The 13,156-nt window shown below is 43.3% G+C and overlaps 1 protein-coding gene across 13 annotated transcripts in view; it reads left to right on the top strand.

Moving 5' to 3' along the window:
- The window catches only part of ZBTB20 (zinc finger and BTB domain containing 20), an 814,580-nt gene that overhangs the window by 768,947 nt on the left and 32,477 nt on the right, over positions 1-13,156 (top strand). For all 13 annotated transcript variants that reach the window (XM_082460046.1, XM_082460055.1, XM_082460051.1 and 10 more), the window contains one exon: positions 8,629-10,233. In XM_082460046.1, the coding sequence (XP_082316172.1) occupies positions 8,629-10,233 (1,605 nt within the window). The remainder of the gene's footprint in view (positions 1-8,628; positions 10,234-13,156) is intronic.

The following is a 13,156-nucleotide window of genomic DNA, read 5'->3' on the forward strand; positions in this document are numbered from 1 at the left end:
AAGAAGGCTCCACAGAGAGGGAAGAACTTTGAATAGGGTTCTCAAATGGTACATAAGATTTGGTAAAGTAGAGAAAGCACAAGAATCTCAGAACTCAGGACAAATTCAGAAGGAGAAGAGAACTAAGAATGAATGCAATACATCAAGAGATGGCAAAATGTCCAACCTCTTAGATTAATGCAGAGATTTTATTTGGGGAAAAATGAGAAAATAAGATCAAATCAAATCGGTGAAGTAAGTCAAGATAACTAGAATGTTACCTATAGCAATAGAAGACTCTTACAGCTTCATATCTTTTTTCCTGTAATATGTAAATAATATAATAAAGTATTTTATAAGAGAATACATCAAGAATATATTAAAAATAAAATAAAAATACAATACCTTACTCCTAATGAGAATAATTACGAAGTATGCCTTCCACTTCACTTACTTACCAGTGCTTCCCAAGGTTTTAAGTTCTGACAACAATTATTTAGACTCTTCTTCATCTCAGCATGAGCCAAAAAGGAACTTACATCTTATTTTTGCTTAAGGAAATCCTGTGCCTGCTTCTATAATGGATCACCCTAGGTGGGCTGTTGAGATGTAGTTTCTGCTACTTTCTTAAACTGGCCCACATCAAATCACCTCTGTGCTTCTATCTTAACCAGTCATCCAGCAAAACAAATTTACCTTTTTCCTGGGCTTTTCCTTGTTACTTTGAGATAGAAGGCCTTCATTCCTCAGTAGGAATCTACAGTCTATCATGGCTCAAGTCCACACTTTCCATAGAGAAAGAGTTTAGCCCCCTCCTACCAACAAACAGCTATGCTTAAAAACCAGCTGTCACAATGGAAGCAACTTATTTTTTTTCCAGGGAGACACAAGCAAAGAGATCATTTGAGCATGAATCTGAAGATATGCTTCAAAAGCAGTTTCAGAACAGTAAGCAACAGAGGGGGTTCTGTGAATTGGGAAGCTCCGTGATTAGTCAAGAAGCTTTTTTAAAATGACACTATAGGGTTCTGTTTTCTCACTTATTGAAGTTCAGATAAAAGTTTTCCCAAAGTCAAAAAATTAATTTCTACCTAACTATATTTCATCACCAGTTGATGATATTTTCCAAAGGAATGCCATTCCTGGGAGTTATGCTGGATCTTTGAACTCACTGAAGTTAAAATTTTGTTTTTCCTTTAAAAAATAAGCATATGATGATGCAGAGATCAAAAGGTGAACAGGTTAGTAAGTAAAAAGATGCCTGTTTGTTTTGTTTGGTTGGGTTTTTTTTTTATTTTTGGCTGCATAGGGTCTTTGTTGCTGCGTGCAGGCTTTCCTTAGTTGTGGTGAGCGGGGGCTACTCTTCGTTGCAGTGTGCGGGCTTCTCATTGCAGTGGCTTCTCGTTGCGGAGCACGGGCTCTAGGCACACGGGCTTCCGTAGTTGTGGCTCACGGGCTCTAGAGCACAGGCTCAGTAGTGGTGGCTCACAGGCTTAGTTGCTCTGCAGCACGTGGGATCTTCCCGGACCAGGGCTCGAACCCGTGTCCCCTGCATTGGCAGGGGGATTCTTAACCACTGCGCCACCAGGGAAGCCCAAAAAGATGCTTGTTTTTATATAAACACTGTTTAAGTGTATAGTTTCTTCTCAAGAAAAATAACGGACCTAATTTATTAACTGTGCATTTGAATACCTGGGCCCTTCTTTAAGGCCTATCCAAAGCAAGTTCAAACTGCATCCTTTGTGAATTTAAGTAGATCATTTTGTTCATTTTTTTATCCCACCCACAGATGCAGTATCTCTGTGTTTTTGTTCCCCAGATTTAGTGAACAAAGGAAAAGGTTACAATAGGGCACCAGCTAAATTTGTAAGGAAAGAGCTTTAGGAAAAAAAAAAAAAAATCCAACTCCTAAAAGGTGTCTCAAAAGGTTTACAATATAAGAGGATTTAAAGGCATCAACCTCAGATTTCATTGATTTTTCTCCTTAGTCCCAGCAGGTCCTCCCTCTTCAAGAAGAAGCCATTTCATTTCAGCTTTGGAATGAGGGCATAGGTGTCTTTCAGAATGTTGTCTAGGATTATAGCTATCCAATGCCTTTGTTCACAGCCTTAAAACTTAGCTTTCACAAGCTGTACTGTAAGATAGTAAAGGTGTTTGAACTTTCAGTGTTTTAGTCCACTGGAATCAGATGCTCAAAGTATGTAAATTCATAACGTATGGGGCTTGATAATACCCCAAAATGAAGTGTTAACTTATGTTTAGAATTGGTTCCATAAAGTTGATGTACAATTATTTGTTGATTAATTATTTGATAATATCCTCACCTCATAGCTAAAAGGATTTAAGTTGGCTTAAAAGAATATTCAATACATTAATAAATAGGAAAATATATTTATCTATAGCTATAAAAAAGAAATCAGAGTAGAAGTAAAATAAGGAATTGAATGCGGTCGAGGATAAATTTTACATAGAAAAGCATACCATAGGTCCTATATAGTTGCTAAGATGTGGCGTAATATTTTTTTTACTCTTTCAAGTAAAATTTTAATGTTTATTTGTCACAAAACTCATTTATTCATACAACTATAATGCTGACACTGGTCCCTTTATTGAGTTTACAATTATATAAGTATATGAAATACATATATGCAATACACATTTTGAAATAATTTTTTAATTTTTTATACAATATTTAAAAGTTGCTTTCCATTTACAGTTATTACAAAATACTGGCTATATTCCCTGTGTTGTACAATACGTCCTTGAGCCTATCTTACACCCAATAGTTTGTACCTTCCACTCCCCCACCCCCTACATTGCCCCTCCCCACCACTGGTAACCACTAGTTTGTTCTCTATATCTGTGAATCTGCTTCTTTTCTGTTACATTCACTAGCTTGTTGTATTTTTTAGATTCCACGTATAAGTGATATCATACTGTATTTATCTTTCTCTGTCTGACTTATTTCACTTAACATAATGCCCTCCAAGTCCATGCATGTTACTGCAAATGGTGAAATTTTCTTCTTTTTTATGGCTGAGTAGTACTCTATTGTATATATATATATTGATACCACTACATATGCTTCTTAAGGACCTTTAAATACTTAAAATGTGCTCCAGAATGGATGAAAGTTCATTAAATGTATGAATTACGTATATGAATGAAAATTCAAGTAATATAAAAGACACGCCCAACCATAATATTGAGATCCTTAATAGAAAAGCGTTAGTACTTTTAATATCTCTGTGTACCTGAAATAATAAGCAGTGACTATAAAAGTACATACGGGGTGCTCCCAACTTTCATTAGTCATGTATTCCTGAAAATATGTTTGTTTGAAAGTCAGATTTCTGAAAGTTGAAGAATTGATTTATGTTTTAGGAGAAGAATTCTGTTACTGATGATAAAAAAAAAAAGAAAATGATGAAATTGCTAATGGTTCCTGTGGCGCAGGCTTAAGACAATCTGGAAGGTAGGGGAGAATTCTCATTGGGAGATGGCCCAAAGCATCCCCCTTATCGCCAGGAATGGATAAGTAAAGCAGCACACCTCTCCTAGTTGTAAGCTGATGACCTTCCCGTAGTTCACCCGCAGGGGCAACGAGAGCTGGGATATGCTAGGTGTATGGAGCCACTGTAGGAGAAAGAGGTCTTGGTCTGCCTACCACCTTTCACTTGCATAAGTGATTTCCCCAGAGCCACCCTCCAAAGACTGTGGAGATGCCGGTGAGATAGAATGAGGGGGTAGGGACATACAGGACCATCTGCTGTAGATGGTGGAACCTTTGAGCAAGCAACCCCTAACCTCCTGTGGTGCAGAGGCTCAGCAGGTATCCCCTCGACACATAGGTGAAGTATATACATGACTGAGGTCTTGCCCCTGGCAGGGCAACAGATGTCGATTTGGGGAGGAAGAGGCCTGAGTTGCCACATGCATCCCAGCTTTCTCCAGCAAGAACTGGCTCTTTCCCAGTGGGACCAGCTTGGTAGGTAGCACCAAAATGTGAGAGTTTAACATCATCACTAATCACCTGATATATGAAAGAGCAACTTCAGCATGCTATCTAAGCACAATCTGGGAAAGGGTGTGATAAGAGGCTGGCTTGTGGAGGCCTGGCCACCTGGCCCTATTTCATGTGCTGACCCACTTAGCGCACGTGAGCCTGGCGGCCCAGATTGAAAGCTCGAGGGCTCTTCAGCCCTGACATTTGACTTCGGCCTGTTGACTTGACCAAAATTCATCTTGGTTTTAATTTGAGAGCTGGTGTTTCTTTCCAAGCCACAGAGACATCCAATTCCCATCTCCCTCTACAACACCTCACCCTTGCACTAGTCTCATTTTATATATCCGGGCTGAGAAAGGACTGGATTTCACACCTAATTAAAAGAGATTGTATTGCCTGCTGTTTCCTTTCTTGTTCCTTTTCCCTTGTGCACAGGCAGCTTTTTTATTCTCATGCTAAGTCCTATCCCTGGACACCCGCCGTTTCAGGGACAGGCAGGACCTGGGTTCCTACAGCACAGAGAGCCAGGCCCTCCATCAGCTGTTTCACCACAAGCAGAATACCCCTCCAGTGCTCACTCCTGCCTCAGCCTCACCCATACTGTGCTCACTCACAGAACACGGTCACTTAGGATACATGATGGCTTTCAGGAGTAGAATTCCTTGTGTGTCCTAGTGAATGCCATCACAGGCTGACTCTACATTTTACTCTAGGGGAGAGAACGTAGGTTACTATTTTAAAACACACAGGAACTATTTTTATCACTTTTTTCATTTTGGCCCATCAGTTCTTTGTTCACACCACTGTGGGGTTTTTTTTGGGAGGGGAGGGTGACGTGGCATCCCCAGACACACAAAATCTTTGTAAAGTTGTATGGTTTTGTAGATGAGGGTTTGTTTTTTTTTTTTTTTTTTTTTGAATAGCCCAATTGCCTATTCAGTGCCAATCTAAGAAAGAATGGAGTTAACATTTTCACACCATTCCTTCCTATACAGTCTCTGAATAACCATCTAATCAAGGTTTGTTTTCAATGGGGAACAAATCTTCTACAGTAGAGTATTTCAGATTTATTCCGTTGGAATCTATACATTAATGCCCACTGGATGAAAGGGACCTGTTTCACAAAAGCCTGGACATTGCCTTGCCGTGACAGAAACTTTTTCCCACTGTGTTAGTGTTAAAAATGAAAGAAAGCCTGGGAAAGGACTTGCTTCAGCATTGTGTGCTGGAGGGACGAGGCATGCTTGAATGGACCGGCAGGGTCCCCCGTCACATCTGTACACATATCAGCAAAACGATTCAGCCTTTCACGGCTGCTCACTGCAGTACAGGACCAGTGCTCTCGGAGAAACGTTTAAAAATTGTGTCTATAAAAATCCAGCTCGGCTAGTCAGGTCAAGTTGTATATGCGTGCAGGTTTGAGTTTGTCTCTGTGGTTTTTAATGAAGTTGGTAACAACATTAGTGCAATAACCGTAACTCAGACTATTTAGCAATTTTTGTTGTGATTATCTCCATAGGGTTACCTGATTATTTAGATAGACTTAACCAGTTCAGTCCAACAAGCAGTTTGAATTTTCTTCTTGAGACTCTGTGTTTGTGTGTGTGTGTGTGTAATATAATGATAGCTCTTGTTGTTGACCATTTCCAACTCTAAAGCAACCTCCATCATCACTTTCAGCGTCTTTATCTTTTCTTCTACGTCCTGAGAATTAGGATGGCCCACAGTCTTCGGGCAATCCAAGTTTCATTCATCAGCAATCCAGTATCATGTTATAAAAACAGTATCAAGGGGCATGGGTTCTAATCCCACCCTTGCCACTTACTAGCTGTGTAAAACATTGGTCAAGTCATTTAGGTACTTTGAAAGCCTCGACTTCCTCTTACATCAGATAGTAATAATAGGACCTGTCCTGAAAACATACAGGATTGTTATAAGGAGTAAATGAGATGATACATGTGAAAGAGTTTGTACACTGTAAAACACTACATGGTTATTAATTGTTATGATAATTGTGATTGAGCTTCTTCCCAGAATTATCAGAAAGAAGGCAACTCTTTGTAATATATAACGCTAGTGATATAACTGCAAGTGGTGCTATGAGCAATTGTGGGTTTCAAGAGTGTTTTCACCTGTGTGGAAAAAAATTTTTTTAATAAGCCCATCCTACTCAGAGATGGTGATTTTTATCAGAGACTCAACCAGTTTTAGTACTTACCATTTTACTTAAATGATGGAGATCTTGGTGATAGTAAAACTGTATATAGAAAACTCTACATTTGAGTGCCAGGCCTCACTTTTATCTCTTGCACTCTTCCATTTATAAACTTCAAAAAATGTTCTTTATTAGATGACTGAGGCTAAGATGAAGTCCCAAGGCCTAGAAACATGAACAGCATGCTAATTTATGGATTAGGTATAGAAGTAGCTGGAGAGCATACTGGACAAACCTTTTCACACAGCTTTACAGCAGACCATGGACACCTAAGGGCCAGACTTCATTCAGGGGCAAAGAATGCAATACAGTGAAGCAGATAAGAGTGTGAACTCTAGAACCAGACTGCCTGGGTTCAAATGCCAGCTTGACCACCAATTGCCTACATGGCCTTGAGTGGATTTCCTAATTTCTGTGGCCTCAGTTTCCTCATCTGAGGTATGGGGATAATAATACTACCGACATGATAGGGTTGTTGTGAGGATTCAATGAAATAATATACATAAAGTAGTTAGAACTTGACACATAGTAAGCTCTTGAAAAGTGTTTGCTCTTGTTATTATCGCAGTACACATGCATCAGGGACTCAGCAAGATGTTGGAATTTGGTCTGTTGACTGATTTCCTGAATTTTCCTTCCTAGGTTATTGGGCCCTTCCTCTGGTGCCATGTTTTGTATTAACTCAGCTATAGAGGATTTATCATGATTCCTTACTCTGGCAAAGACAATTTGTTTTATATAAAAGAAAAAAAAAAGAAACAGTAGCCTAATGAAATATTTTAGGCACGTAACAGACCTAATGGAAGTCGGAATGAGAAGGAATTCTCTTATGTAAAAATGTGCACAAATCAAATCACTGAAAGAGAACATAGAGCCCATAGGCATTTATTAAGTTAAGTGGATAGATGTGAGGCTGACTAAATGTAAAGTTGAGAGCAAAGGAAATGAATTAGTATATAAGAATGAGGTCATATCCACTGAGCTCAGACAGCATGAGGAGGTAGGGCGTAGCAAGGTAGAAAATCTAGTTGAGCTCAGACTTCCCTGAGCCGGCCCTCTCTCCTAGGGCAGAGGAGAAAGAACGTGAGGAGGCGGACATTCCTCTGTGTGTAGGCCATTACCTCTGGGTTACTTCTAACAAGATATAAGGATCTGGGTCACAGCCAACAATCCATGCTTGGGTCACCTGGTTTTGAAAGCCTACTTACCTGGCCTCCCTCAAGCTGATCGTTCAGTTGTGAAGGCAAGAATGGGGAATCTGACTGAAGAATGGTTTGGAGAGGGGGATTCTTTAGAGAGGTAAATTAGAAAAATAGGAAAGTCCTAAAACTCAGTGTTATAGACACCTGTTATCCTTCTCAGTCTGGGGTCTAGATGTTACCAATATTATCCCTTGCCTGCACAGCCTGGGGTATATGGGTGGCAATAGGTCAGGCTATCCACATCCTCCACGTAGCTGACTGCTGCCTTCCTACTGGGAGCTGTTTGATACCTCCCTCCAGCAAGCACAGAGAGCACCCAATTCCTGGGTGATCGTACATCCCACTCAGGGTTTACTCCTGCTGTCCTGACCTAATGATCAACAGTGCTCCCTTTCACTCTCAAAAGTGCCCAGTTTGAATGGCAAATATGGTCACCTAGCGTACTCCAGTCTCCCAGGTCAACGCTGCCATCTTTGACCTTTCGTCTTCAGTAAGTCTCGAAAAATTCAGACAACCACATCACAGACAGCCACCCTAGTACTCGAACAGGTTTTGAGAGATGATGAGAAAAATGTGTAGATACAGAAAGCAGTGGCCAAGTGCCCCTTTAGCCAGCAGATTGCATTCTAGAGCCTGTCCCTCAACTGGAAAACATGGTGGCAGCTGTTGGGTGGATATCTTAGACAGGGTTGAATTTTCCAAGAATTTTTGCATACCTCGTATGGATTTGGGGTATGTGCCGTATAAATTAATAGGAAGGGAATTTAACTATAAGTATTTTTGCTGTCTATGAATAAAGTAAGAAATTTTGATAAGGAAAATGTAAGCTTTCTTAAAGGGCCTGCTTAAGCCTAAAGTGGAACAAGTCTTACATTTGCCTTTCAGTCCCTCTTTGCTGAAGTTGTAGTATAGCAGGCAATGACCCATCTGTGTTTTAGGCTGCTCTGCTTCAACTGACAACCCTGGCGGAAGGTCCACGGGGTTAAAATGGATTCAATACACCAAAATAGCTGGAGCACTACTGGAACAAAATTCAAGGCCTTGTTCCCATAGGACATCACACCCACAAGTTGACCCTTGTGCAAAGCCACAGAGCCTGCTTGTGTCTGCAAGGGGTGGGGGGTGCTTCTAGGGGACATGAGCATTGCCCACCTGAGACTAGATGTTAGGGATGCAGTCAGCTAGATCTGACCCATGCCCTGTCTTGTGTCTCTCTTGCCGTGCAGGTGACATCAGTTGCAAGGGGATGACCGAGCGCATTCACAGCATCAACCTTCACAACTTCAGCAATTCTGTGCTCGAGACCCTCAACGAGCAGCGCAACCGTGGCCACTTCTGTGACGTGACGGTGCGCATCCACGGGAGCATGCTGCGTGCACACCGCTGCGTGCTGGCAGCCGGCAGCCCCTTCTTCCAGGACAAGCTGCTGCTGGGCTACAGCGACATTGAGATCCCGTCCGTGGTGTCGGTGCAGTCGGTGCAAAAGCTCATTGACTTCATGTACAGTGGCGTGCTGCGGGTCTCGCAGTCGGAAGCCCTGCAGATCCTGACGGCCGCCAGCATCCTGCAGATCAAAACGGTCATCGATGAGTGCACGCGCATTGTGTCGCAGAACGTGGGCGATGTGTTCCCGGGGATCCAGGACTCGGGCCAGGACACGCCACGGGGCACTCCCGAGTCGGGCACCTCGGGCCAGAGCAGCGACACGGAGTCGGGCTACCTGCAGAGCCACCCGCAGCACAGCGTGGACAGGATCTACTCGGCGCTCTATGCCTGCTCCATGCAGAATGGCAGCGGCGAGCGCTCCTTCTACAGCGGTGCGGTGGTCAGCCACCACGAGACGGCGCTCGGCCTGCCCCGCGACCACCACATGGAAGACCCCAGCTGGATCACGCGCATCCACGAGCGCTCGCAGCAGATGGAGCGCTACCTCTCCACCACGCCCGAGACCACGCACTGCCGCAAACAGCCCCGGCCGGTGCGCATCCAGACCCTGGTGGGCAACATCCGCATCAAGCAGGAGATGGAGGACGACTACGACTACTACGGGCAGCAGAGGGTGCAGATCCTGGAGCGCAACGAGTCCGAGGAGTGTACGGAAGACACCGACCAGGCCGAGGGCACCGAGAGTGAACCCAAGGGCGAAAGCTTCGACTCGGGCGTCAGCTCCTCCATAGGCACCGAACCCGACTCCGTGGAGCAGCAGTTCGGGCCCGGGGCGGCGCGGGACGGCCAGGCCGAATCCGCGCAACCGGAGCAGGCCGCGGAAGCCCCGGCTGAGGGCGCCCCGCCGCAGCACCAGCTAGAGACCGGTGCCTCCTCCCCGGAAAGAAGCAACGAGGTGGAGATGGACAGCACGGTGATCACCGTAAGCAACAGCTCCGACAAGAGCGCCCTGCAGCAGCCTGCGGTCAACACGTCCATCGGGCAGCCACTGCCAAGTACCCAGCTCTACTTACGCCAGACGGAAACCCTCACCAGCAACTTGAGGATGCCTCTGACCTTAACCAGCAACACACAGGTCATTGGCACAGCCGGCAACACCTACCTGCCGGCCCTCTTCACCACCCAGCCCGCGGGCAGCGGCCCCAAGCCTTTCCTCTTCAGCCTGCCACAGCCCTTGGCAGGCCAGCAGACCCAGTTTGTGACAGTGTCCCAGCCCGGCCTGTCAACCTTTACTGCACAGCTGCCAGCGCCACAGCCCCTGGCCCCATCCGCCGGCCACAGCACAGCCAGTGGGCAGGGCGAAAAAAAGCCTTATGAGTGCACTCTCTGCAACAAGACTTTCACCGCCAAACAGAACTACGTCAAGCACATGTTCGTACACACAGGTGAGCGCAGGCCCCCCCTGGAGAGCTGGCAGCAGGGGGAGGGGCTGAGGGGGCTGGGGAAGGGGGGGGCAGGACAGCAGGTGCAAGGGAAGGTACGGAGTCATCTTTCAGATTTTAAGGAAGACCCCATTGTAAACCATCTTCTAGAAGCCCCGACTATGCCCCCATCCCAGGAACCAAGCACCCTGTCACCGAAAGACAAAGTCACAGAAACCCTTTGTGGAAAAGGGCGAAATGAGAAAACTTAATACAGAATTTGCAGGCACAACATTCCTTAACTTCACTGAACTTTGAAATATGTTTTTGATCCTAGATGGTTAGAACTGGAAAAGTCCTTGGAGATCATATACTCCAGTCACCTTGTGTTACAGACTGAAGTCGTGTAGGCAGAACAGGGATAAGGGTTTTAGTCTGTAGTAAGTTTTATATGAACCATCAGCTTGAGGAGGCCACAACAAGGCTGATGCAAGCGGAGGCTGCATTTATGGTCCCTGAAATGAGGAGGAGTGATAGACTTGCTCTGTTTTCTAGTGCTTGTTCTCTATTTTCCACATCTAGATACCACAGTCAGTTCTGTGTACTCCCTATTGAAAGGACAGTAGACTCACTGGGGCACACTCAGAGGAGTATGAGTAAGATGGAAAGGGACGTGAAGCCATGGCATATGAGTCATTGCTGAAGGTGCCAGAGGTGTTCAGCAGTGCCTAGGTTTGAACTGAAAGTGCCTACTGAGCTTTGTCCTCTTGGCAAAGTTGCTTAACCTTTCTATACGTTAGTTTCCTTGTCTATATAATGGGGATAGTAGTGATATTTCTTTCTTGTAGTGCTGTTTTGAGGATTAAATGAATTAATATATATGAAGTTCTTAAAGCAATTTCCAGCACATAATAAGCACTGTATAAATGGTAGCTATTGTTCACACTGTTAGCATTATTTAAATGGTTTGGAGGGAAGATCCCTTAAGCTAGTTCTGTTTGGGTCCAAAATGTAGAAATGGACCAATGAATGGAAGCTATAGAGAGATTCAATTAAATAAAAGAGGAAGTTTGTTAACAGGCAGAGTTGCTCTAAGACAGGCAGACAACCTCCAAAGGGAGTGAGTTCCTGTAATTAGAGGTGTTCAAGGAGAGAATGGAAGATCATTTCATAGCGATGTTATAGAGGCGATTCAATCATCCATCAGGCGAGTAGTTGGGCAAGATGGTCTTTCATCCCTGGAGTCCATGATTCTAGAGCTAAGATCTCCTGACCTCCCAGCCAGTGCCCTATCCTAGTTCCGTAATGGGACAGGCATAGAAGCGAGAATTCCATGCATGCTCCTCCATATAAGGGACTACATATGTGATATGATTTCACATGGATTCTCTTGTACCTGAAAATACCTACCCCAATGTTGATCACCATATTTGGAATTCCTATTATGAGAGTCACTCGTCTCTCTAGGTAAACCTCTAGTTCCAGAATGTCCCTGTTAAATGACAAATAAATTATCAGGGGGAAGTTACATACATGAATTACAATACATGAAAACAAGTTGGTTCCTCAAAGCAACATTGTTTCTCAGGTCAGCTAGCAGGAATAGCTAGGGGATAGGACATAAAGCAGATCAATTTAAATTGGGGAATAGAAGGGAAGGACAGCAACAGACACACCAACATGGAAGTGAGCAACTGAAATAGAACATTACTTAAGATGCAATTTTCCTTCTTTGCAGTCCAACTTAAGTCAGGACAATATGTAAATCCACATATGTGCCTTTATGTGAATCAGTTGTTCTTAAAGATGAGTTTTCATGCCTCCAGAAAACATAGTGACTCACTACTGAATTCAGGAAGAAAATCAGGTAGTGGTAGTAAGTCACTATGCTTACTTAGGGTAAATGTGAATATCTAATAACCTGAGATCAATCGAGGACATTTTCCATGTGGTATGGTATCATTATTTAGTAAATTAATCAAATAGTAATATTTTTATTTATGTGGCAATTTATGGTTTACAGAGTGCTCTCCCATAGTTTATGTCCTTTCCTTCTCTGAGCAGCTATCTATCTTATAAATCCATCAAATTAAGGATTAAGGGGGAAAAAAGAGATCATTTGTGGAAGTGTATTCTTAGCCAAAGTTGAGTTTGCTGGTCTTGGATCCGTGAACATTTCTACTCTCCCCTTCTTTGCAGCTCTTCCAGTAGACCTAGCAGATATAAAGTTTACACACTCTATTAGATCACGTATTGAAATAAGGCTTTAAATCTGGAACATAAAATTTTTAGCGTACTACCGAAAAGTGTCTTTTGGGTGTATAAACACATTTATTCAATGGATTCACCAAAGGATTCTGTGGTTAACCCAAATAACTAGATTTGCCCATAAGAAAACCAGCAATGGGTTTGCAAATTTAGACATCACAGATACAAAAGCTACAAGTATAGTCATTTTATAAATCTGAGTTATGCTCAGAGGGTAGCCTTCAGATCTCTAGTAAACTATGAAGTTCCTCAGTAAATTATGAAGGTCTTTGTGTTGGTGTGTATAACCTGGCCACATCCAGGAACAATAAATGTACATATATGACTCGAGCACCTCATTTAAAAGAATCAACACTCTTCCCTTTCACCCCTGAATCATCTGGCAGTGGCAGTTTGGAACGGTCATGTCTCTATCAAGAGTTTTGTCTGAGTGAAGGAGTCTATAACCTAACAAAGTTTAGGAACAGTTAGTCTAGGTTTTCAAAAGGCAAGACAGCCTGAACATATGGAAGTAATTCAGGACCTGGATTCACTTTGGCCGACATTTCAAAACAAAGTTTTCTCCAATTTCTTGGGAAAACATCAAAAAAGTGGGGCCTCCCGACTTTACAGGAGCCCAGTGGAAATGATAATAATCCACAGCAGAAAGTCCAAGTGTTAGTCTAAAATAAGATTCTAG

Source organism: Balaenoptera physalus (assembly GCF_965194825.1).
Source record: "Balaenoptera physalus genome assembly, chromosome: 4".
NCBI lineage: Eukaryota > Metazoa > Chordata > Mammalia > Artiodactyla > Balaenopteridae > Balaenoptera > Balaenoptera physalus.